Source organism: Vespula pensylvanica, chromosome 1 (genome assembly GCF_014466175.1).
Source record: "Vespula pensylvanica isolate Volc-1 chromosome 1, ASM1446617v1, whole genome shotgun sequence".
Lineage (NCBI taxonomy): Eukaryota > Metazoa > Arthropoda > Insecta > Hymenoptera > Vespidae > Vespula > Vespula pensylvanica.
Window position 1 is genome coordinate 7,961,530 of NC_057685.1, and position 24,583 is coordinate 7,986,112.

The following is a 24,583-nucleotide window of genomic DNA, read 5'->3' on the forward strand; positions in this document are numbered from 1 at the left end:
TTCAAAATAATCTTGTAAATACGTAAATTTTCAGACTTTATAAAACTCATGATAAAACTCATTATTTTAGAATCTAATTTTGATTATACAACAAATTGTATAATTAAAAGATGCAAGTATAATATACGATTCAAATGATCAAGAATAAATTAAATTTATTTGACCTCGATTAGCGTCTAATGCTAATTATTTATTAAATTAGAAAGATAAGAAAAAAAGATAATTTATTTCAACTCGAATGTACGTTTCTATTTATGGAATGAAGTGAATCTAATTATATTACCTAGAAATGAGTATAAGTTAGATCCTTAATGTTAAAATGAATAGCTTTGTTAATATAACTTACGTTTGTATATAGAAGTTGTATATGTGATATGCGATATTGTTTTTGCATATAGATTCGTATTAATTTATTTTTTAATCAATACAATGGCTCAAAAAACTATTGTATTTAGTGAATTTAAAGAAATATCTTGATTATTACTATAATGCAATTTGAAACATAATTCGATAAAACATAACCTAAAATGTAATTAAATAATAGTAAAAGAAAAAGGATAACATAACAGTTTCCACCAATTATTTATATCTCTGAATTTAATTTTGACAAAAAATGAACTCTTCAATAAAAATTAAGAAATATGAAAAAATAAATTACATCAAGTAAAACAGGTTAGAATGTTTTTGTATGATGTCTATAAATAATTTTAAATGTGCATTATTTTGAACAATGGAAGATACAATAGATCAAGACTTAGCACAGATAGATCCATTAGTAGAACCTCTCACAAGAAAGGAAATGGAATGGTTTGAAAATAATAAGCAAGTGGAATTAAATCAACGACAACCACAAACCCAATCATCTTATTGTAAATATAAAAATAATATATATGTATACAAATACGTTTATTTCTATCTTAATAGATTTGTTTAATTTTATATTATTAACTTTTGTTTGGATTAGTTCAATCCACTAATTTCAATGAGACAACAAGCAATACACAATGGTGGAAAAATTCTCCTATTACATCAATGGATCTACTGTCAGAACATCAAGATACGTCATCTATAACAACCTTTCCATTACTGAGTATAAAATATTTTAAGATTGATATAATTATCAAAATATTATAAATTTTATATAACCGTTTCACATTCATTTGTAATAAATCTTATTTTAGATGATCAAGTAAGTATACCATCACCTTCAGATGTTGTACAAGAAATAGAACTTAGCAATAAGAAGCCTATAAAATCTAAAGAATTGAAAACTGAGAAAAGGAACAAAGATAGTGTACAACGAGCTAAGCATCCAGAAAGATGGAAAGTAAATATTAAAAAGAATGCAAGATTAAGAGGAGAACAGTATGTTGGAGTTGGAGGTAATAATATGTAATTAATATTATATATTATAGTGTACAAGAGAATTGATAAATTTGTTATTGTACGTAGGGAAGATAGTGCCAGCTAAAACAATGGGACCACCATGCAACTGCCGTATGCGTTGCAGTGAAAAAGTAGATGAGCAAGCACGAGAAGAATTGCACAAAGTTTTTTGGAAAACATGTACATGGGAACAAAGAAAGCAATACATTGCACTTTCTGTAAAAGAATCACCTAAACAAAGAACTCGTTGTCGTGGAAATGTTAAAGCGGAAGAACGTAGACAAGTTACATTTACCTACTCCTTGCTTTTAAAAGGCGAATTTATAACAGTTTGTAAATGTATGTTTCTTAGTACATTCTCGGTATCTGAAAAATTCGTACGACATGCAATGGATAAAAAGAGATCTTCTCCTGGTGGTATTATTGGACCTGATCAAAGAGGAAGACATACACCGAAGACAAAAAAAAGTGAAGCTGTTAAAGAAAGAATCCGTGAACATATCAAATCATTCCCAATAGAAAGATCAATAAATCCTAAAGATGGAAATGAAAAAAAATATCTAGATTCTAGGTTGAGTATTGCAGCAATGCATAAATTATATGTTTTAAAGTGTCAGGAAGAAGGTGTTCCAGAAAGTGATATCGTAAAAGAAAGTTATTACAGAGAAATGTTTAAAACAGAATTTGATCTATGTTTTAAACGTACCAAAACTAAAGATAAAAAGTTTATTCCTAACATTACTGATAGTAAAACGAAGATAAATAATTAAGATTTATATTTTCTATATAGTACAATGTTTTTTATTTAAGAAAAAAATATTTCTTTCTTATCTTGTTATTATTATAAAGCAAGTACAACACATTCATTAGAAAAAATCACATACGAAAATATTTTAAGAAAAAGAAATTATTAACAAATTTATTTTTTTACAATTTAAACAAAAGTAATAGCAAATACTTTACATACTGCCAATGTAACAAATATTAGATCTCTTCCAAAAAAAAATTAAAATACCTGTAAATAAATGTGGATAATATAATAAATACGTGCCTGCGACATCAGATAAAGTTTATATTCTATTACTAAATAAGTAAAATGATCTATTAGTTTTCTTTTTTTTTTTAATTGGCCTTAATTACAATTATAAAATTATAGTAATTTTAAACAGTATTGTAAGGAAAGTATTATATATTTGTTACATAAAACGTCTAAGTAACTAAAATCCACTTGTTATTAAATATAATAGTTGTATATTTATTATGTATAATAAAATATCTATAAACTTGCATTAATGAAATCATAATAATTTACTAGTTTCAAAAAAACGAATGTTTCTGCTAATGTGATATCATGAAAATAATATATTATTCTTCCAAAGAGATTCGTTTATTTAATATTATGATCTCGATAAAACTTCTTTTATTATAAAAGATTACAGTCTTTTTTCTGTATATTTCTCATAACAATTGTACAAAATTGTATATAATTCTATTTATATTATATTATAATTAAATCAAGTTGTTATATAAGAAAATGTCGCAATTAAATAATACATAATGTGACATATTATAACAGACGTAATCCTGAAAATGATATTTCGTATATTCGTCTATGTATATTTGGTAACTTTATATCTGTGCGAATTAATCGTTCAAATTATTGTTAAAATAAACGTTATTTAGGAAAAATTCACTAAAATGGTGTTGTTTTCATAAATGTGCTATTTAGTATGTCTACGTACAATTATTTACAGGAAAAAATCGTTCTACGCTAATATAATCTATATGTATAAATAAACAAAGTACATACAAAGGAAAAGTAGAAGAGAAGTCACCAATCAATTTTTAACAGAAATAATTAAAGTCGTTTAATTGTTAAAAGTGTTTAAAAATGTCAATTGTAAAAATGTTCAATTGTAAGAGTTCACAGAGGAAAAGGACTTCATCACTACGAATGTAAAAACTTTGATAAATCCTTAGAAAGAATTACAATATTCATCTATATATCTCAGTTGTATATATTTCTTGGTTCTCAATTTTCTAATATTACTTAGTAATTTAACTGAATCACTACTTTGCCTTTTCTAAAATTAAGTTAATTTCTTTACATCGAAGCGTAGCGGCTTCTATGGCTGCAATAACCGCAGCCCTCAATCCATGTTTCTCTAACTGATGAATTGCAGTTATTGTGGATCCTATAAAAACGATATAAAATTTTTGGATCAGTGATTTTAAAGCATTAATGATTTTAAATGATTATTAATTTATCAATGATAATCGTGAATGTTTTGATCGAAATATAATATCGATTATCTTAATTCAATCAAGTTATCAAACCTGCAGGTGAGGCTACGTCATCTTTGAGTTGACCCGGATGAATGTTTGTTTCACGAACCATAGTTCCAGCACCAAGAACAGTTTGAGCCGCTAGTTTATATGCTAAATCTCTCATTAACCCCATTTTCACAGCACCATCTGCCAGAGCCTCAATCATCATGAATACCTATCACATACATTAACACGTATTACACCTATCTATTTATTACGAGTTTCATCGCAATTCTGATATTGTGACTTACATATGCTGGACCAGATCCAGCTAGAGCAGTGACTGGATCTATCAAATTCTCGGACACTTCCTCACAAAAACCGACGGCGGAAAATAATTTCTTAACAATTTCTGCCTCTTTATTTCCTGCACTTGTACCACGACTAAATACTGTAGCACCGCAACCAACGAGAGCAGGTGTATTAGGCATCACTCGTATCACCGGAGTTCCTTTTGGCAAAGCCTGTATTTATGCAAAATTTTTTATTTAATATCTGTGGTATCAATTATTCTTTCGTTAATCAATAATGATCTTTCTTTACCTTTTCTAAACTCGAAATTGAAATCCCCATAGCTATAGAAAGTAATAACTTTGAACAATTCTTTAATTCTGGTAATATTATTGGTACTACTTGTGGTTTTACTGCTAAAATTAAAATATCGCCGTGATCGATTACAGCTGAATTATTGAATACTGTTTTTGATCCTATCTCCTGCAATAATAAATTATTTTTAGCTTATACATAAGAAAGTCAGATTAAATGAAAGACGAAGTAAATAAATATTAATGATATAGAGAATCTTAAACATTATAAGTATGTTCTTAATTGCGTCCATTAGAACTGTATCTCTTTATACAGACTGTTTTACTTAAAATAGATATCGTAAATATCTCCTTTGTCTGTAATAATACAAAAAATACTCCTTATGTAATTTAAGTGATTTCAAAAGACAAATAATACGAAAGTTTTTTATAAACGTTATTTTTGTATGATTTTTTAATGATTAAAAATCACGTATATAAACATATTTTTTAACGTTTTTGTTCTTTCATATTTTCTAAGACTATTTTCTATATGTTTCTCACAATGTTCCCCACGAGAAAAAATCAAGGGGTGTAAGATGAAACCTGATATCTCACTGAAAATAAGTTCGATACTAATTTTACAATTTTAAAGTCCAAGGTCATTTCAAAATCGTATCATTATATGTAGATGAACCCACAGTAATATTAGCTATAATGTACAACAGAAAAAAATGTGTATATATGTAAAAAAAAATATGGGTTATTTTGAAAAAAACGATTAAAAATTGACATTTATAAAAAAACGATCTTCTTCGTTCTGATTGATTTTTTGAAACCATTTAAATTACGTAAGAAATATTTCTTGCTTTATGACATATAGAGAAGATATATAGGTGCGTAACTCACTGTATATAAATAGTAAAGAGATAGTAAATATTTTGCATGAATTGAAGTGTTTATCGCGAACTTTTTGATAAGCGATTATAATGGACATTGCCTCGTGAATAATAACATACATAACTGTACATTTCAATAATTCTAACGTATTTCATTTCTAAATTATTACATTAAATATTTAAAAAAAAAAAAAGAAAAAAGAAAAGTATTAAATACCTTGAAATTTTCAATACTGCCCACATCATTTGGAAGACAACTAGCGACTATTAGATCACCTTTACTCAAACCTGTTAATACGATTATTATTATTAAAAGAATTCCAACTAAAGAGAGAATGATATTTACCAGCTCTAATAAAACCCTTGGCCAATGCTTGAGCCATTTTTCCTCCGCCGAAAAAACCAATTTTAAACATTTTGTCGGTATTTAATGGCTTCTTTTTTTCTTCAATGCCGGCAAGATGTTGATCGCTCGCTGAGAATAAAAGCAAAAATATCGAAAATAAATAAAAATGGAAGTCTTCGTTTGGTCACTGATTATTTGGGGCACTGATTATCCTCTTCTACGTTTTTATTTAAAAAACTGTTCAAAATAGAAATATATCTTAGTCATAGAAGAAAACTGTCAAGTATATGTTGGAATCAACAGAGAATACGAAAGAATGACGATCACCGCACGATTGCGTTATTTACAAGTAAATCTCCTCTTCCGAGTCTTCTTCGACTTCTCGTCCTCATCGCTCCCTCGACCGTCGAGATGCACTCTATATTTTTTTTTTGTTTATGTAATCGTCAAAGAGATAACGCACGAGCTTGTGTGTGAGCTTTAACACCGCACGTTTCATATAAAGTAGCATGTATTTTAGTATCGTAATAAAACGTACTATAATTCGTGGTTGAACATTGTGATTTAAATACATTCTTAACGTGTATCAACTGGACAAAGTACGTCATAGATGAGGTGGCCGTATCCTTGAAAACATTAATCAAGCCTCATTTGACAGAAATTTCACAATACTCTACATATATATCTAATTGTAAGCCATTGAGATTAGATGTAGCTACATATTTTTAAACGATATGCACCGAGTTGATTGTATTGAGTTGAATAAATAGTAGAGCAATAACGAGCGATAAGAGGACTTTGAGAAGAAATTAACGATAATACTTAATTCTCTACTTAATACCTTCTCAATATTGTATACATATAAATAAATATATATATATATATATTTATATACATGCATATACATATATATATATATATATGTATGTATATATATGCACGAATGTGTGTAGGGTATCCCAAAATAAGTAGGAAATATTTCAGGGATGGTTTCAGCCCTCAAAAAAAATTAAAACAATAAAAAAAATTCATGTAAATGTATAGACTATTTAAGTTTGTTTTCGAGTTATTGCGAATTTTGTATCATAATAATTCTTTTGTTATACTGATCCATTGTATACAAAACATTCATTGACAGTGTTGAAACTCTTGACGAAAGAACTGAAGAAAACTTCCAACAAATCCAAACAACATCTAGATATACGGAGAGAGTAAGAGAACCATTGATAGAGCCATTGATAGAATTATAAAAGAGTCATTGATCGTTTGGAACATTTTATGAGATAGAATTTGTTTAAAATCAAATCCGCTATAACTCAAAAATGAAATCGAATTAAATTTTCTTTCTCTGTTTAAACGTGAAATACCCCTAAGATATTTCCCCATTTATTCTGGAACACCCTATATATATATCGTAAAGTCGGTTAATACAATCATATAATCTTCAGATGAAGAAACAATGTTAATATCTAACACGAGATAATCTTGAATAGAAACGGAGAATAACCTTGCCTTGATAGTGGGAAACTTTTCGACTCATTCTCGTTATATACTTGTTTACATCTTAATCCTGTTACGATAAAGAATGACATTTTATTTGTTCAAGATGTAAAGCAAATATCGAATGATCGATTAAATTGTTAGATTATAATCGATTGTTCATTGTGATGAGAGTCTATTCAAAACATATACGGTATTGGGTCGGTCATTAGAAAAGAAGCGCCACATTTTGCATTATCGTTTCACGTTATCGCGATATTTATATTTTGCTCGAGTTGTAAATAATTGTTTCCTTATCTAATAATCTTACCATTTCGAACATTTAATCGCCGTTGAAGTCGGCGTGTTGTTTTAACGAGTTCCATCGTTCGCAATATAATGGTCAATCTCATTTTGGCGATAGAGAAAGAAATAAGGTTTATATATAAAATTTATTGGAAGAGATCTTTATCAGGCTTATATCAAGAAGTATAGAGTAGAATTAGATCGTTGTTTGTACTGATTTATCAAGAAATTCTTTCGTAACGTCACTCTGTTCAAAGCTTAAGCAAACTAAAAAAACAAAGTATACTCTTAAATATATTTATCATGGACTATTAGATTGTCGATAGACGGATATGTAATATAAGATATATTCTTATATTCTTATATTCGTTAATTAAAAGTATTATATAAAAATGTGTTCGTTGTGTAAAACGCCAAATAAAGGGATTTATTTATAATGATTTATATAAATTCATATATGACTTACCAGTTACGTATACTGATAATGTATAGTAGCGAATTTGTTATAAATATTGTAATGACTGCAATACGATTTACATAATCTTCAGTTGAAACTAATGCACTATCAACGACTACCGATCAGAATGCAAATTAATTAAACGATCAGGTCGATGTTACTTTTGATTCTACGTGCGTTTTATTCGAGCGCTTATTTATATACTCAGGTTGCATCGCTTAAAGCTTAAAGGTGACTGTTGATCGGTGTCTATCTGACACAGAAAACTACCTATGATTAGTACTACTACCAATCGGAATTCAAATATATGTAATAATGTCTCTTTCTTCTTCAAAGATGTATAATGCATTTATTAATCTCTTCAAAAATCATAATTAAGTATGATTAATTACGTTCAATGATTTATAATCAGTTCTTCGGCCTGTTCTATATCGTAATTCCGAGTTACGATAATATTATTATAAATGTCCCACGTACGTCATGTTTCTGTAACAAAGACATAATATTCATTTAAATAATATTCTGAGAGCATAAAGATATCTCTTTAAATTTGAATTAGTAACGAAATTCATATGTTTTTCTAAATGTTTTATTGCCTCCAGAAAAAAAGATTCTTATAGAAAATAAAGCGATTTGAAATTTTCAGCAATTTCGAGAAAATTGCCATGCAGATAGCCATTTTTGAAGCATTTCAAAACTACATTTGTTGTTCGGAGAATTTCGGAAGAAAATGTATAGAAATGATTTAGAAAAGGTCAATCCTATTCCCATGATTCTTATTTCGAATGTTTCTTTATTTTAAGTTTTGTTATATAAGAGGTCGTGTTGTTAAATAAAAATTTCTCGTATTTAATTAGCGAAATAATTAATTTAAGAAATGAAATAAACAATTAATTTTTCATTAATTTAATAATTTCAACTAATTTCTCTTGAATTAAAATAGTAATTAATACAATTAAAATGTCTCATATTTAATAAATATGATAATTAATTAAATTAATTTTTAATCTTCAATTAATATAGTAATTAATTTCATTTAATATCACATATGTAATTAATACAATTATTAATTCAATTAATTTCTTTTTAATTATAATAAAATATAGTTACCTGGAAGAGAAAATTTAATAATTAAATTTCACGTAAATCATTCATTGAAACATTTGTAAATATATACACACTTAATTTTGTTATATACAAATGTTTGCCGATCGTATCAGAACAGATTCACATAGTCAAAGATATATTTTGCAAAGAAAAAGAAAACATTTACGAGCCTTAAATTGCATCTTTTCACTTTTACGGTAAATTCTGCACACAGTGTAAAAATGATGCAACTATTATAGCACGAAAGTGCGCATTATCCGAGTGCAGCCAAGATTTGATAGACACTGAAATTCTGCAAAAGACGGAAATAAATGTCACAGAAGTATAAATACATAAGAATATTGGAACTAGAATTTTAGATACGATTATAAATTTTATATAAATATATGAATCGTCGAAAAGATTTATATTTATTTGTACGATATATTACCTTTTAATAGGTCATTTAATAATTTAATTGGAAAATCAAAACTGGTTAAAACTAATACGTTACCGATATAACAATATTCTACTGTACCCTTTTTACTATTCACCTATATACAAAGCTTATTTTTATTGTCGATAGATACCACTACCACAATCTTAGATAGAAAATTTACTATTTTGTCGGTAAATCTATAGTTTACAAAAATACTTGTGCATTTCTCCACTAGATGCCACCACAGAAGGGTAAAAGGAGAGTACTGGTAACGATATTAACGAGATTAAACGAATTCGATATTAAAGAGATAGTTATAGTTATAATTTTATAGTTCTCTTTTCTCAAACAAATTACTGTATAAGTACCAACCTATAATTAAATTTTTCTTTTGATTTTCTATGAAAGAGATCTGCACAATTTTGATTTATTTTAATTTAACTCCATTAAAAATATACAATTCTATATAAATTTTTTAATCTTTAACATACCTATGTTATACATATCATCTCAAAATCGAAAGTCAAATTGAAATTACTTATAAATCTTTACAGGCTGTGACTTAATTTTTGGTAGAAATTTCAAGTTCAACTGTAAAACTGTTTAATGGACATATACGATACAAAACGATAAGTAGACATACACGTACATAAACGCATACACACAAATACATACATATTTACATTTTTATTTTACATATTTAAATCTCAATATATTCTCAGGTGTCTCAAATAATTTCGGAAATAATGGTGTTATAGTTATATCAAAAGCATAAGTTCTGCATTCATATATAAAACGGATAGACATTGTTGAAACATGAGATCGAAGCGCCTCTAAGGTCAAAACATACAAATACATTAACATATTATATAATATCTATATTTGCCTACAATATTACGTATGGATACGATTCAAATAGTGAACATACGAATATATTTTAACGTTTTATCCTTGAATATAAATATGTTGCATTTGTAGTTGGGAAGTTCTATTGCATTAATTTACATTTGGCAATAACGGATAATACATATACTTTCTAAAAATACTGATAAAAAAGAAAAAAGGAAAAGAAACGAAAATAAATAAATATTATGTGATATACATTGATTGAAAAAATAAAATATTATATTTAATTATAACTTGTTATTAATTGATAGTATGTATTAATCACTTTTTTATACAAATGTTATTTCTTATTGCAAATGAAAAATAATTCGTAGAAAAAAAAATGAAGAAAAAGATATGTAAAAAATAAATAATACTGTTAATAGAATACATGAATAAGCATTAAAAAATATATGGGAAATAAAAGTCGTTATGTAAAGAAAATTAACATCTTTTTTACCTTAAAAGATTATGTATATTTGTGAAAATAATGGAAATTTCAAATACTACTGTTTTCAATAACACAAAAAAAGATTCAAAAAGTTTAGTTTTTTATTAAGTTAAATAAAATTAAATTGCATAACATTATATATATATATATATATATATATATATATATATAATGTATAGATAAATACCAACATAATTGTTGATTTTTTTATAGATATTGTAAAAGAAACGTACGCGCACATTAAGCACGTGTACAGATAAAAATACTGAAAATAAAAAATAACTGGTGCATTTATTAGGATATCTTCCGAAATTAAATATTTAATTTTACTTACATTAGCCTTTTTCAATTATCATTACTGCGATATAAACCATTTTTCATGAAACGTATAATATAAGCCATTTTTTACATCGTACACGAAAAACATATTATGCTTACAATTGTCAAAAGTGATATATTAGTAATTTTTTATTTGTATATTATCATTTATATATGCATATATTTAGTACGCATACGCAATTATTTTTTGAGTAGAGTCTCACATTTTCGAACTGTTGGTAGTGTAACATAATATACAAGATATCTCATTTTTAATTGTATATCCAAATATTTTTGATCATATTAAATTTATAAATATATTTGGTTTTATATTTAATTGGTTTTATAAAATATATTTCAAATAAAAGTTTTTTAAGAGAAATGTATCTTTTCTTCGATATCTCATCGAATTATGGTGATTTGAAATTTAACGAACTGTGCAATTATTTAAGAGATAAGTATAAAAATAGGACATAACGGGTTCTGTAAGAGTTTAGTCATATTGCAATAATATACTGGATATAACGACTTTTATTTGCAATAAAATGATAGGTTTTGGGTTTGTTCAAAACATGGACATAACGTGATTTGAAACTGTATTTCAACTGTATTTATTCAATTGTATTTTTTTAATAATAAAAACATATTTCGATTACTTGTCACATTCCAGAAATATGTAATTTCATTTCATCTAAAAAATGGTACAAAGATCTTAATTTTAATTTTTAATGAATAAATTAATGAACATAATAATTTTTATAAATGGAAAACTTACTTTAAATAAAAAAATTCTTTAATATTTCATGCAAATGATTCAATTAATTATCATACATTAAATAATTATCATGCATCTATCATATATTTGCATATTAAATAAAGTGATCGTTTTTAAAGCTAAAGGTGTCAATAACTGTTAATCTCATTATTAATCTTTATTATTCTTCGTTAATGCATAACGTAAAAAATTTATGACAGCAAATAAGAAAAAAAAACTTTTGCGAATAAATGAATCATCGAATATATAATCAAAAACAATAAATAAAAAAACAATAAAATAAAGTAAATAATATTGAATCGAATACGTGTATTCCTCTTTTGTTTTATTTCTTTTGAAAGAATTATATATAATTAAAATGTTAGAATAAAAATAAATGATATGAATTTGGAAAAAGAAGAAGATGATATTAATTACACGTAACTAACCCTATAAAAATACAATTGCATTAATAAATGCAATAAACACATATGCCTAAATCAATAAAAATGCAACAAATGAAAGCAAAATTAAAAATTAAATTACATAATACATTCTTTTAATTGTAGAAGAAAAATAAACTATTGATTAGAAATTACACTGTTACTAGGTTAATAAAAATATGATCATTAGGTTATTATCGTTCTTCCAAAAAAATTCCAATGGCCTCTAATAAACCAATAAATTTTATTTTTTATCTTATCAAATTTAAATAATTATACTCAAAAAAGTTATTATACATAACTCGAATATTGCGTTCACACAATGCCCATAAAGATGTTCAACTACATTTCAGTTCTAAACGATCTTTTCAACCTTCGGCAAATGTGAACATACCTTAAGGAAATATACTCGTTGACACGGATGCCAATCTATGTTATTAGCGATGACTGATATAATCGCGTTTTGCAGTATACAAGTACTCAAAGGCTTGTAAAGAGCGCAGAGAGTATATTGTGCTTTTATAAACCGCGCGTTTCAAGAATTATTTAAGTTAGTTCTCGACTAAATTGCACCTATTAGTGAAAAACCGTTCTGCGTTGAAATTTTACGTTTTGCAAAAGTGATAATGAACAAGATCGTTCCACAGAAATATTTTTAATTTACTGTTGTCTTTCATAATATACATTAAAAAAAAAAGAATTTTGAAAAGACCTATATAACGTTTTCTATGTTGAACTTATAAATCTTGTGGTTTATACAAAATCATAGTGTACCTATAACGAAATTCTCTACTCCACTTGAACAAACTATAGCTAAATAGAGAAGGAAACAGAAAAATCGATCGTCTATTAAAACAAATTACAATTGAATGCTTGAAATCGATAGACTAACAAACAAAATTAAATAGTAGAAGAGGACAAGAAAAGAAGACCAAAAATGCCTGCCAATCTCAGTAAATTCATTAAAACGTCCTGCAAGGAGTACACACATTGGTGGACAAATTCGTGTATTTCCGCATCAATGGGCCTTGGCTTAGACTGTTTACAAGAATCTCTGAAAATTTATTCGACAGTTTATATTGTATGTAGCTATTCTTTTTTATTTTTATTTTTTTTCTTTTTTCTTTTTTTTTTTTTTTATTTTTTTTACGACTATATCGATATGCACTTTGTACCTGTGACATTCAATGTATTTTCAATGACAACAGTAGCCGTATTATTATGTATAATAGAGGTAAAAAACGTAACAATAAATGTCTTCTATTACCATTCTTTTTTTTTCTGTTATCATTTGGTATTCATATATTTTATTATAATGCATTTACATTCTTTTTCAGTCATGATCTTTTATATTTAAGATATGCATTTAAATATAAGAATACGACGTTTCGAGATAATGATTCTGAAGAAACTCGTGAATATCGATTTTATTGCGCGTAATTTGAATTTGAATAAAAACAAACAAATAAAAGTGTCCGCTGTTTAAAAATATTAGCGAAATATATAATTTGATTAATCGCGATAACACATATTCGTAGAAGTTTAATTAATTTGCAATTTACGACAGGTTACTTTATTGATGAAACGAAAAAAACCAACGAAAGATGTCATCTTACAGACGATATTAGGAATTCTTCAATCTTCAGCATTTCTTTCTTGTAGTGCATGTAATTATTCCCTGAATATTTGTGTTTTAAGGTAATACAAATTATAAATAAATATTTACATTTTATTTAATATATTTTAGGTAAAAACAGTTCTTTTATCTTAAACTGTATTTCAGGAGGATCCTGGGATGTATGAATATTATTACAGTATCTTTTTTACCTTCATTTCTATCTAGTATAGCTGCTATTTTAATAGAAAAACCTTCTAGACGTACTTTATTGTGTCTCTATGTGTCAAATGTTGTAAGTACATAACAGTACGTAATTATTTCTAAGAGATTAAATAAATTTTTCTATAATTAGATATAATATATTAAAAATATCACGACATTTTTATTAGGCAACAGAAACCTTATTTAATATGGGCGTTTGGAGAGGATATTATCGAAGTATTCCATATGGACAAGTATATATTTTTGCTCTAAGCATAGCTGTGTTACTTTATTTTTATCGATCTAGACATGCCAGGCAAGATTCTATATACAAACTTATTAGGTAATATACACTATATTGTTTTTAACAATTTGTCGATATAGTATTTATATATGTACATAATCTATTGTAGGTTTATAATTGGTCCATATGAACAGACTGAAAATTTTGGCAAAAGAAATGAAAATTTTCAAACGATTTCTTCCACTCAACCTTTAGAATCAAGAACCTCTAACCTTTTAGAAGGAAAATCTAAACGTCATAACTTTAGTATTATTTGGAAATCTTTTGAAACTTACAAACAGATCATAAATAATTTAAAAAATAGAACTAGACATTCGTCTTGTCCACATCCTCATAGTTGTGTTTATTATGTATTAACGGTAAAGTTGTAAATTCATTGAATATGTTTGAAAAAATTATATATGGACATATATGTAAATCTTTTCTTTTTTTTCTTTTTTTTTTTCTAGAGTGGAGCACAATTATTCAGTTATGGATATGGTATGCAAGCAGCTATACAGTTGATTTTTCAGAATAGACGAATTTTTACACAGTCAAAGAATATAAAAAAAATATTATTTAAGAAAGAATATTTGAAGTTGGCTGTATTTTTAGGAGGATTTACTACACTTTATAAGGTATATTGTTTTATATAACTTTAAAATGCTTAAAATTATTTAAATGTTAAAATGTTTTATATTATTTATGTAATTAATGTTTCAGTTTGCATCATGTTCACTACGAAGAATATATAATAAAGATTCTCCAAAATTTGCTATACCTGCTGGTTTGATTGCTAGTACAGCATTTATTGCATTTCCAAATAATACCTTAGCTTTATACCTTATGTGGAAAGTGCTACACGTAATGTTATATTAAAAAATAAACATTTTAAAACTATATTTACGATAATAAAATAATCATTATTTCATTTTTATTACAGTTAATCTGGATTGATGGAATAGAAAAAGAAATACTTCCTGATGTTAAATGGTTCGTTATTTTTCTATATAGCTTTTCTACAGCAGTACTTTTCCATGCAGCTATTCTAGAACCACAAAATTTAAGATCCTCCTACTGGAAATTTTTATATAATGTATCTGGTGGAAGGTAACTTCTTTTACTAATATTAATTCTAAATCTTCGTGAATTATAATTCTTATTATGTTTTACTTTAATTATTACAGAATAGCATCAATATCACGTCTTCCTTTAGAACCCTTTGGTCTTAATACTTACAAATCACTGCAAGAGGTACTTGTACGAACTAATACTACTGATAAACATATATATTCATTTTAATTAGTTCGATAAAATTAAAAACAAATATTTATTCTATTTTTGTATATTATAATATTAAAACAATTGTTTAAAACCAAAGAGTATAAAATGTATTGATGATACAAACATGGTCTGGTATATATCTTGCTATTATTAGTATATATAAAGTAATTTTATTTTATAATTATACAGTGATAATAAAGGTGCCTGGATTTTGTAACTTTGTATAAAACAAAATTATAATTTTGTAAATAAATATTTTGTAAAACTTAACATTCCCAAATTAAATTATAAATATAAATATAAATGATAAATACAGAAGATGAATATGTGTAGAAACATATATATATATATATGTAGACTTATATACATATAAATACAAAAAGAGCTTTTTTACCAAGGTACAAATTGTATTATTATCATACTAAGAATAGGTATAATCTCTAATAAATGTGAAAGATTTCTATACATGATGATATAATTTATTTTGTAAAATATATCACTAAATATCTTTTTTTTTTGCTTATATTTTTATATTCTTCTTTATTTTTTAATGACTTTAGTCATAAATACAACAATCCAAAAATAAATCACATGAATTATTTTTGTTTTTTAACCATTTCTATTGCTTTATACATTATGTCAATTTCCCCTTTTTGTTGCTTTCTCTTTAATCTTCTCTTCTTTCTTAATACATTATCCCAAATAATCTGACTTTGCATTCTCAAATTTGTCTTATCAACAATGCCAGGTATAATATCAGACACTAACGTTGGAATGAGTTCATTGGAATTTGTTGCAATTACTTTAATAGGTTTTAAATATTGTAAAGAGTCAATTTGCCAAGGTAGTATACCAATTGGACATTCTGTCCAACTATATTGTACTACAAAAATAAGAGATTTTGTGTATATATAATGTAAAAAAGATTATATTATTTATGTTATCATAGATAACGAACATTTTTGAACTTACCATGTGTTAATTTCCATTGATTATTACGAATATTTTGATCTGCTAATGTTACCTTCCTTAATTGTTCTTCTTTTCTATTGAGTTCATCATTATGTTCAGAATTTAATTTAATAATATCTTCAATGGTAAATATCTCTTCATTAATTTTATTACTATGTCCATCAAATTTATTAAATTCATTTAGCGTATAAATTTGTATTAACTTTAATAAATGTTCTTTTTGATCTACATCAAGTTTTGGTATGACAAGTTGTAGAAGAGGTGATATAAATTTACAAGTAAACATATTTGCATTTAATATAATATCTGTGAGAAAATGAATATCAGTTAAGAAACGTGGAATTGTATTTGATATGTTTAAGAAAAGTACATTTCTCAAATTTAAATATTTCTTATTTACTTCCTCTTCGACTTTGAGACTTAATGCTTTTTGAGATATTGGTTTTTTAGTTTTTCGTAATTTATGTTCTAAAGCGCAAAACATTTGTTGAGCAATAGATAATTTTGCAAAACCCTGAGCAATAGTATTTATCCATAAAGCTGCCATGTATCTCTTATATTCTGGTTCTTGTTCATTTTTTACTAATGTAAGCAATTTTAAGATCAAAGCTTCCAACATATTTACATCTTGTAATAAAATAATAATATCTTGCCAAAATTGTATTATACTTATTGGTAACTGGTCTTCAACATTAATTTCAATATCATCTTTTTCAGAAAAAATAGTAAGAATGTCCGCAGTTAATAAAAATGCTTCACTTTCTAATAATGCATTCAAAACTATATTTTCTTTATTAACAATCTGATTATTTTTTCCAAGATATCTAGATATTTCTGCTAGAAGAATAGCACGTGCTGCTGATAAACTGTACTTTTTTTTTATTCTAACATTCTTCAATTCTACTATATGTTCAGATTCTTCTTCACTGTACTCAATCTGTTGCGTTAATTTTACTGCATACATGCGTAAATCATATAAAGTTTTTCTACAATAAAATATATAATTTATAAAATCATATATAACGTGTCGCCATTTATAATTGATACTTACTGTAATTGTGTATCGGGTATAGAATCCACTAGATCATAACCAGCACGTATATATAAACCAATAGCTACCCAAAGTTCAATTAAATCTGTAAATGCTTCAGTATCTTCTGATTCGTTTATTTCCATTATTTCTACTTTTTTAACATAATACTTTTCTAGAGCTTTAGCTTCAGCTATCCAATATTCTTCCTTAAAAAAAATTTTTATTTTTAGCCCATTTATAATCAATATAATTATGAATGATTATAATTAAATATAAAAAATAATATACTGCTTAAAAAACATACATGCAACCATGTTAGCAATAAATTAACAGCTATCCTCAGAACGTCGATAGACGGCAATTCATGTCCGTGAGCAGCATCATGTCTCAAATTTACTATCCATTCTGGAATATTAAGTTGCTTAGCAATCTGAAATAAAGATGTTTGCTTGGTGTGTCCGATGTTAGAAATATGATTTAAAAATCTCATTATAGCAGTAGAATACATTAGACACAAATCGTTCTCATAATGTATAGGTAATTCAGCATTGTCAATTTTAGGAGTCCATTCACGATCTCGTAAACAAACTTGAATGATAGAAAGAGTACAATCCACTCCAACTGGTAATTTTGGCATCCTAAAAATCCCCTTTGTTGTTTCATCATTTTACAACATTTATATACAGCAATTTTTGTTTATATCTTACCTAGCCTTCCATGCCAAAAGCGTTTCATATGCTTCAACCTGTTCATCATTGTTGTTGGAGTAGATTTTTTTATATACTTGATGCCATTCTGCCCTTTAAATTGTTAAAAATCACGATATGATATATATATTATATATATTAATAAGTTATTTAACTTATTAATTACTTACGGTGAAAACCAAGGTACTAATTTCAGATCTTCACGTTTGCCGGACAACGCCATTGTACATCACATGCAATAAGCGCTGTACTAGTCACGAAAGAAAAAGCCGGGTCTTACGCATACATTTTACGTTCTCACTAATAATTACATTTTTTAAATCATAATATAAGAAAAAAAAATTACTTCTAATAATATTAAATTATATCTTCTGTGTTTTATTTATATGTAAAATATAATATTTGAAAGAATTATTATTTTATTTAATCCAGTTTAAATATATGATTAATTTTTACATTTTGGGCGAGTTTCCAAGCTTGAAACTTTGTAAATGATCTTCACTTAAAATTAATCTTATTCGTTGTTATATTTACCAATGAATGTAAGTAGTAATGAAAATTTATTTCTAAATATATATTCATAATAATAAAAAAAGGAATAAAAAATCTAAAAAGGTAAATTGTGTAAATTTAATATCGAATAATTTTAAGATCGATTTTGAGAATCTGATTAGATATTTCTTCCCAAATATTATATTTTCTAAATATAATCTTTTTGAAATGTTTATTCTTTCTCGATCTAAATTATGTTTCGATGATTTGGTTTCTTAGAGAAATGATTAAAATTCTAGACAGTTGCGAAACTGTGTGAAACACAGCGTAAGAAGGACCAGTGATTTTCTATCTGGCTTATCCTAGAACCCTCTAATGGACATATATCAAAAGCAAAACAGGTAAAAAGCAATGGCGGCCATTGACTGAGAAATTGATAATTTCAATTTGGAAAACTTTAGAAACATGTGATCTACGTGCTTCGATAAATAAAACGATTAGAGGTATACCTTTACAATCATTTCAAAATGTTCTATAACTTAGATTTAATCCACTTGTAACGAATAGATGAAAATACAAGTTCAAAATGTGTAGAGATTAGATATTAATTTGTTAAACAAATGCTATTCCTTGAAATATTCTTTTTTAAAAATTATTTGATATATTTTAAATGTAATTAGATAATATAAATATAAATTATTAATATAAGGTTCTATTATACGCGTGCATTTATTATAACATTTTATTAAACGTTCATAAGATAATATATCCAATGATACTGTAACAAAGTTGCAAGTTGACAGATTATAAACTTTTAGGTTATAATACTTGATTTATGATATATATTCAATTGTTTACTTCAAATCGTTAGTTTGTTACAATATTATTAAATGTAAACGAATATATGTTATATTATTATTAATATTTCTTGTCCCTTATTATTTACATTTTTAGAATCAAGTGTGTGCTTGAACAAAATAGCAGTGAAACAGAAAAATCATTGTAATTTGTCTTTAATTACAGGTTTTAATAAGAAGTCTTAACACATAAGCATGTTATTACAAAAAATTTTGAAACAACGCGTTGACCTATGCGTTGATCACTGGTACAAGGATTTAACCAATTGTATCCAGCTATATCCTATATCAATTATTAAATTTTTGCATCAAATAAATGCAAGCGTATTGTATAAAATTTGAAAAATAGTTCATAAGGTTAGCATAAACCTATGTATAAGGTATGAACATTGCTTCAGCTTTAAAAACATTGTATCTTACTGCTATAAAAAATTATTTTTTTTTGTGCAAACTTATGCTGCATATTGATGGTAAATCTTAATTCATACGCATTTAACATATAAAGGAATACGCTTTATTTATCGTGTTATTTATTATCAAAAATATGGTTTTAATGTTTAAAATAAATATAATTTGCTATAGGTGTGGCCAGAGGGTGGGGAACTGATATTGCTTGCAAGTATAGAAATGGCACGCAGTATTTGCAGGCAATGGAGGACAAACGAATGGATCAGCATTTAAATCGGTCAAGCATTGAGTGGTGGTTGCTGGCGGATGAAGTAGAAAGGAAACACGGCAGGCAGGAAGGAGCAAACTAACGAGCGCGTCTAAGTAATGAGCGAGACTCGGCATCATCTTCGCTCGGTTTCGGACTTATACGCAGCCGACGAAATAGAGGTACTTCTCTTGGAAGAAATTCGTGACTTGGAACCGCCACCCTCTGCATATTCTAAACCTGAGGATATTCAAGACTTCGAAATCGGTATAAAAAACATTCATACTTAATACACATTCATACATACATTATGCTAAATTTTTATAAGTATACTATTATATTGTTTGCACATGGTTATGATACTATGTTAATAGCAGGTAGTAGAACAGGGGGGCGAGTTAGCTCCCAATCATCGGAACTGGATTCACCAGGAATCCATTCCACAGTCCATTCCTGGGACTCGCACGCAAATTATCATGATCATTATGGCCATAATGACCATCATAGGCATGGCCCTTCCTCAAATACACTGCCGTGGCCACGAACTAGTCATTTGGTTTTTTACTGCGACATACAGGGTCATCTTAGAACAGCTACTGGCGCTGTTCGACTCCTACTACTTGTGAGTAAAATTATAAAAAAGAAATCTAATTATAACAATATTAAAATAACACAGTAATATTATATATAACAATATTAAGATAACAAAGAATCAAAAGTGATACATAATGTATTCTGTATAAACTTAATATATATTTTATAGATATCATCCGCAGCTTGTTTGGTTACTTTATGCAGTTCTGGTACTGCCAAAGTCAGTCTTTTTATGCTGCCTCTGCCCGGACGTTTGAGATTCATGATATTTGTCGCTGTTCTCTGTTTCTTGATAACTGCATTACTTCTTTTTCTTGATATTTCGCACGTTATTTATGTATTTCCTTTCAATTGGTCCAGACTGGTAAGTCATAAATAAATTCTATTATTAGTAATATTATTAGAAGATTCTCGAATACATTTTATATTTCGTCTTATTAATTATAATAAAAAACTTTGTCCTCACAGAATACATGGGTGTTCACTGGTATAGGCTTATCTTACTCATTAAGCAGTGCGCTATTGGCATACTCCATATGGGAATACCATAGCGGAGGTTGGGTACCGCGACGCACACGTTCCCAATTATCTGCCGCTGCAGCACTTGGTATCTCGTGTGCTGTTTTAGCATTTGTACTTTCTCTAATACAAAGCCGCAGTGGGTCAAATTATGAGACTCAGGATATTCACAATCACACACCAACGCCACTTTACAAGCCTGTTGACAACTCCTCCTCTTCCGGGGTGAGTAATAGTAAATAAAATGTTCAATATAAATAAGAATAAAAAACATCAAGATGGAGCATGTTTTATATTACTTTTCTGTTTCATAAAATATATTTTATAATGTTACTCCTCTATGGTTCCTTTTTATGATAATTATTTCAAAGATATGTTAACAGACTGTTATTATTCATAATGTGAAGACAGATATTAAAACAGTTATACAATTATTATTTTTATCAATAATATACAAATTAAAATGCAAATATAATTTTTTGATTATATTACCTTTTTAATTATTTTTTATTATACGTTTAACAAACAGATCTGTAAAAGGACACTATTATATTAAGGAATAGACAATAGTATGTAGTGTGATATTCTGCTACAACAATGTGTGAGTCGTCTGATAGTATAATAAGAATGTGTATACGTATCAAAAGCACCTTCATTTGGTAGCTGGAAATATACAGGATGTTCCTGAAATGTGTTCTAAATACATAATATTCATTTCCATAACCCAAATAAATAAAAACAAAAAAAAATTTTATAATGTCATTACAATGATAAACTTGTAAGACCTTTGTTAAATTTGCAGTACAAAAACAATAACAAATATCAGACTGAAGTAGTGTTATAATGTACGAAGATTATATTAAAGTCAAGAATGATTATCCATCTAGCCGATGTATCCATTGTGCAGGGATAATTAATAACATGCTTTAAATTTAAGTACAAGGCAAGGACATGGTATTTTCTGAGCCCTGTTATATAAAGTTTTTCGATTATAGAAATATGTAAGGCTATTAGTTGAAGTTTATATTAGATCAACTGACATTGTAACGAACGAATTTATTTTATTATTTACAGCATGCGTTCAACGCGTTTGCGTATAACGCGGGGAAAATTAAGTAAATGTAAACGATGTCGTTAGACCTATTTCTCAAACGCGACTCAAGGAACGAGATCTGGGTTACCCTTTGACTGACTGACCATATGTTACTGCATGATTAACTTCACGAAAAGCACTGCTGCCACTGGTTGTTATAATAAAACCCTCGTACATATTTAATATAACGGTCGTTCCTACGTTCGTTCTACGTGCTGTGAATACTTTACTTTGATTATCTTCACAATAGAATATTAATATTTATTGATCTACGATCAGCGTATACATCAAACCAAAACATATTGTTGTTGTTTTTAAATATATTTAGTTTACATGTACAATGTCAAATAAGTTATACGTTGACACACACGTAAATCGAACGTTATGTAGTCTTCGAACCCACCAAAGTAAACGCTGTCCATGTAACACGTACACAAACATATATACAACATACATAATACACATAATATATCAATCGTCGCGTATTCATTGCTCGATTTACATCGCAGAAAGAGTGTTAGTTACTATATTAAACTAATTGTATTATTTTTCAACGATGTATCAGTGTAGAATGAATTTAAATTCTGCAAAAAAAGACTTGCAGTAATATCAGAAAAATACAGATAGAAGTAATAAAACAATTAGATGATGGAAAAAAACTTAAACGGATGTTGCTTCATTTCTAGCCCGCACATTGTGTGTGAATGATTGGAAACATGATTGAATGGGAATTAAAACTATTTTTCTGGGAATATGATATATGCCATAGTTGGATTTACGTAAGTATAAGGTATTATAGAATATACATATATATATATATAAAATAAAACTCTAAATTTAATTGATTTCATATAGCTTTTTCAAATTAACTAAACGGAATTATAATTAATTAATAAATATTTATTATTCAATAAAATGATAAAGTATTTATTTTTATTAATTAATTTTCGCTAGGAGTTAAATATTTAATATAAAAATCTATACAAGGCAGTTTTTAAGAAGTTTCGATTATTAAAACAAGTCAAAATTATTCTTATATTGTCTAGATAAAAATATTAAAATATCAAAAAAAAACGTAATATATATATATATACATATACATATATATATACGTGTGTATATATATATATATATAAATTGTATATATATACGATTATTAGGATTAGTTTAATTTTAACAATATTGAAGTGTAAGGACAAATGATAATGAGAATAGAAATTTCAATTAAATTTTTATATTATTTTAATATTTAAAGGTCAGTCTGCCTTATATTTATATTGATTACATTTATTATGTTTAAAAAATATTTATGATTAAGTTTAAGTTTAATACCTTAAATTTTAATTTAAAATCTATAATGATACCAAAAATGTAGTAAAAAACATATAGTATAATTTACTTGTTTTTATGATGAAAGCATAAACTTGTAATTTTTTGTATAATTTTTCAGGTATGGTAAGATGGTACAGTATTCAGGATAAATTACAATCCTGATGAATATACATGAACCCTTTGGTGGTAATCACTTCTTCTTTTCCAAGAATTGGGATTTATATTTTTAATTCATTGTACATTGTATATAACATTATGGAATAGAAGTTTTGTTAAATGAAATTTATTCATCAACTAATATCACTAAAATTCTTCATTTTATAGTTTACATTTTCTAATGAAGAGGGAACAAAAATAGAACAAAACTGAGAACATAATAAAATAACGATTGATTTCTCTTCAAAAGATTCAATGAAACTTTATAATAATATAAGATCGTTACCAGTTTTAATTCATGCAAAGATATTTATATACTTCATGTAGTTTTATATGTATATGTATGTGTATATGTGATACACTTGACTGCATTATATATATTATTGCAAACTTGGAAAAACTGCAATTATTCATGGATGTATTCTTGTGTTGTTTATGAGAAGAACAAGGATAATATGTAACTCAAAACAAGATTATAATTATAAACAATTTATCGTATAATAAATATAGAAGTCATTTTTGTAATAAAAATATCTTTACAATATTATTGTTTGTATCCTTTTTATTTATTAAGCAAAAATTTAATTATTATTTTAAAATAATGTAAATAATTAATTATCGAGTTTTACATAAAATAAATTATTTGAGAATATTTATAACACAAAAATAATTGAAGTTGAAACGAG

At 26.6% G+C, this 24,583-nt stretch overlaps 5 protein-coding genes across 13 annotated transcripts; 3 read left to right on the forward strand and 2 right to left on the reverse strand.

Annotated features, from left to right (window-relative positions):
* The first annotated feature begins 285 nt into the window (after positions 1-285).
* On the forward strand, positions 286-2,724 carry LOC122631745. The gene is made up of 4 exons (XM_043817803.1): positions 286-869; positions 965-1,090; positions 1,182-1,382; positions 1,453-2,724. The coding sequence occupies exons 1-4, from the start codon at positions 731-733 to the stop codon at positions 2,154-2,156; spliced, it is 1,170 nt and encodes a 389-aa protein (XP_043673738.1). The 5' UTR covers positions 286-730; the 3' UTR covers positions 2,157-2,724.
* A 369-nt stretch (positions 2,725-3,093) lies between these two features.
* LOC122631752 (pyrroline-5-carboxylate reductase 2) lies at positions 3,094-9,102 on the reverse strand. 2 transcript variants are annotated; one of them, XM_043817817.1, is made up of 9 exons: positions 8,836-9,102; positions 7,735-8,211; positions 7,294-7,535; positions 5,484-5,612; positions 5,355-5,425; positions 4,258-4,428; positions 3,966-4,178; positions 3,724-3,889; positions 3,094-3,581 (listed from the first exon to the last, which is right to left on the reverse strand). In XM_043817817.1, exons 3-9 carry the CDS (start codon positions 7,373-7,375, stop codon positions 3,457-3,459), a joined length of 957 nt encoding a protein of 318 aa, XP_043673752.1. In that variant the 5' UTR covers positions 7,376-7,535; positions 7,735-8,211; positions 8,836-9,102; the 3' UTR covers positions 3,094-3,456. The 2 variants fall into 2 exon arrangements, with proteins under 2 accessions (XP_043673752.1, XP_043673760.1); XM_043817825.1 differs by lacking the exon at positions 7,294-7,535 and having other exon boundaries at positions 8,836-9,096.
* A 3,508-nt stretch (positions 9,103-12,610) lies between these two features.
* Positions 12,611-15,622, forward strand: LOC122629932 (transmembrane protein 135-like). Its single transcript, XM_043813872.1, has 9 exons — positions 12,611-13,182; positions 13,669-13,799; positions 13,885-14,011; positions 14,109-14,263; positions 14,334-14,583; positions 14,674-14,841; positions 14,927-15,067; positions 15,147-15,313; positions 15,391-15,622. The coding sequence occupies exons 1-9, from the start codon at positions 13,039-13,041 to the stop codon at positions 15,503-15,505; spliced, it is 1,398 nt and encodes a 465-aa protein (XP_043669807.1). The 5' UTR covers positions 12,611-13,038; the 3' UTR covers positions 15,506-15,622.
* Positions 15,623-15,855: 233 nt separating this feature from the next.
* Positions 15,856-18,638, reverse strand: LOC122637158 (ribosomal biogenesis protein LAS1L). 2 transcript variants are annotated; one of them, XM_043829226.1, is made up of 6 exons: positions 18,370-18,638; positions 18,200-18,287; positions 17,797-18,130; positions 17,511-17,698; positions 16,460-17,445; positions 15,856-16,370 (listed from the first exon to the last, which is right to left on the reverse strand). In XM_043829226.1, exons 3-6 carry the CDS (start codon positions 18,127-18,129, stop codon positions 16,084-16,086), a joined length of 1,794 nt encoding a protein of 597 aa, XP_043685161.1. In that variant the 5' UTR covers position 18,130; positions 18,200-18,287; positions 18,370-18,638; the 3' UTR covers positions 15,856-16,083. The 2 variants fall into 2 exon arrangements, with proteins under 2 accessions (XP_043685161.1, XP_043685087.1); XM_043829152.1 differs by having other exon boundaries at positions 18,200-18,292.
* A 237-nt stretch (positions 18,639-18,875) lies between these two features.
* On the forward strand, positions 18,876-24,485 carry LOC122637281. 7 transcript variants are annotated; one of them, XR_006329242.1, is made up of 7 exons: positions 18,880-19,194; positions 20,131-20,470; positions 20,578-20,825; positions 20,967-21,161; positions 21,266-21,541; positions 23,096-23,188; positions 23,860-24,485. XR_006329242.1 is itself a non-coding variant. In XM_043829421.1 (7 exons), exons 3-7 carry the CDS (start codon positions 20,323-20,325, stop codon positions 22,433-22,435), a joined length of 912 nt encoding a protein of 303 aa, XP_043685356.1. In that variant the 5' UTR covers positions 18,880-19,194; positions 19,715-19,905; positions 20,131-20,322; the 3' UTR covers positions 22,436-23,071. The 7 variants fall into 7 exon arrangements, 6 of the variants coding, with proteins under 6 accessions (XP_043685430.1, XP_043685431.1, XP_043685356.1 ...); XM_043829421.1 differs by lacking the exons at positions 23,096-23,188; positions 23,860-24,485 and adding exons at positions 19,715-19,905; positions 22,391-23,071; XM_043829495.1 differs by lacking the exons at positions 23,096-23,188; positions 23,860-24,485 and adding an exon at positions 22,391-23,071 and having other exon boundaries at positions 18,876-19,194; positions 20,581-20,825.
* The last annotated feature ends 98 nt before the right edge of the window (positions 24,486-24,583 follow it).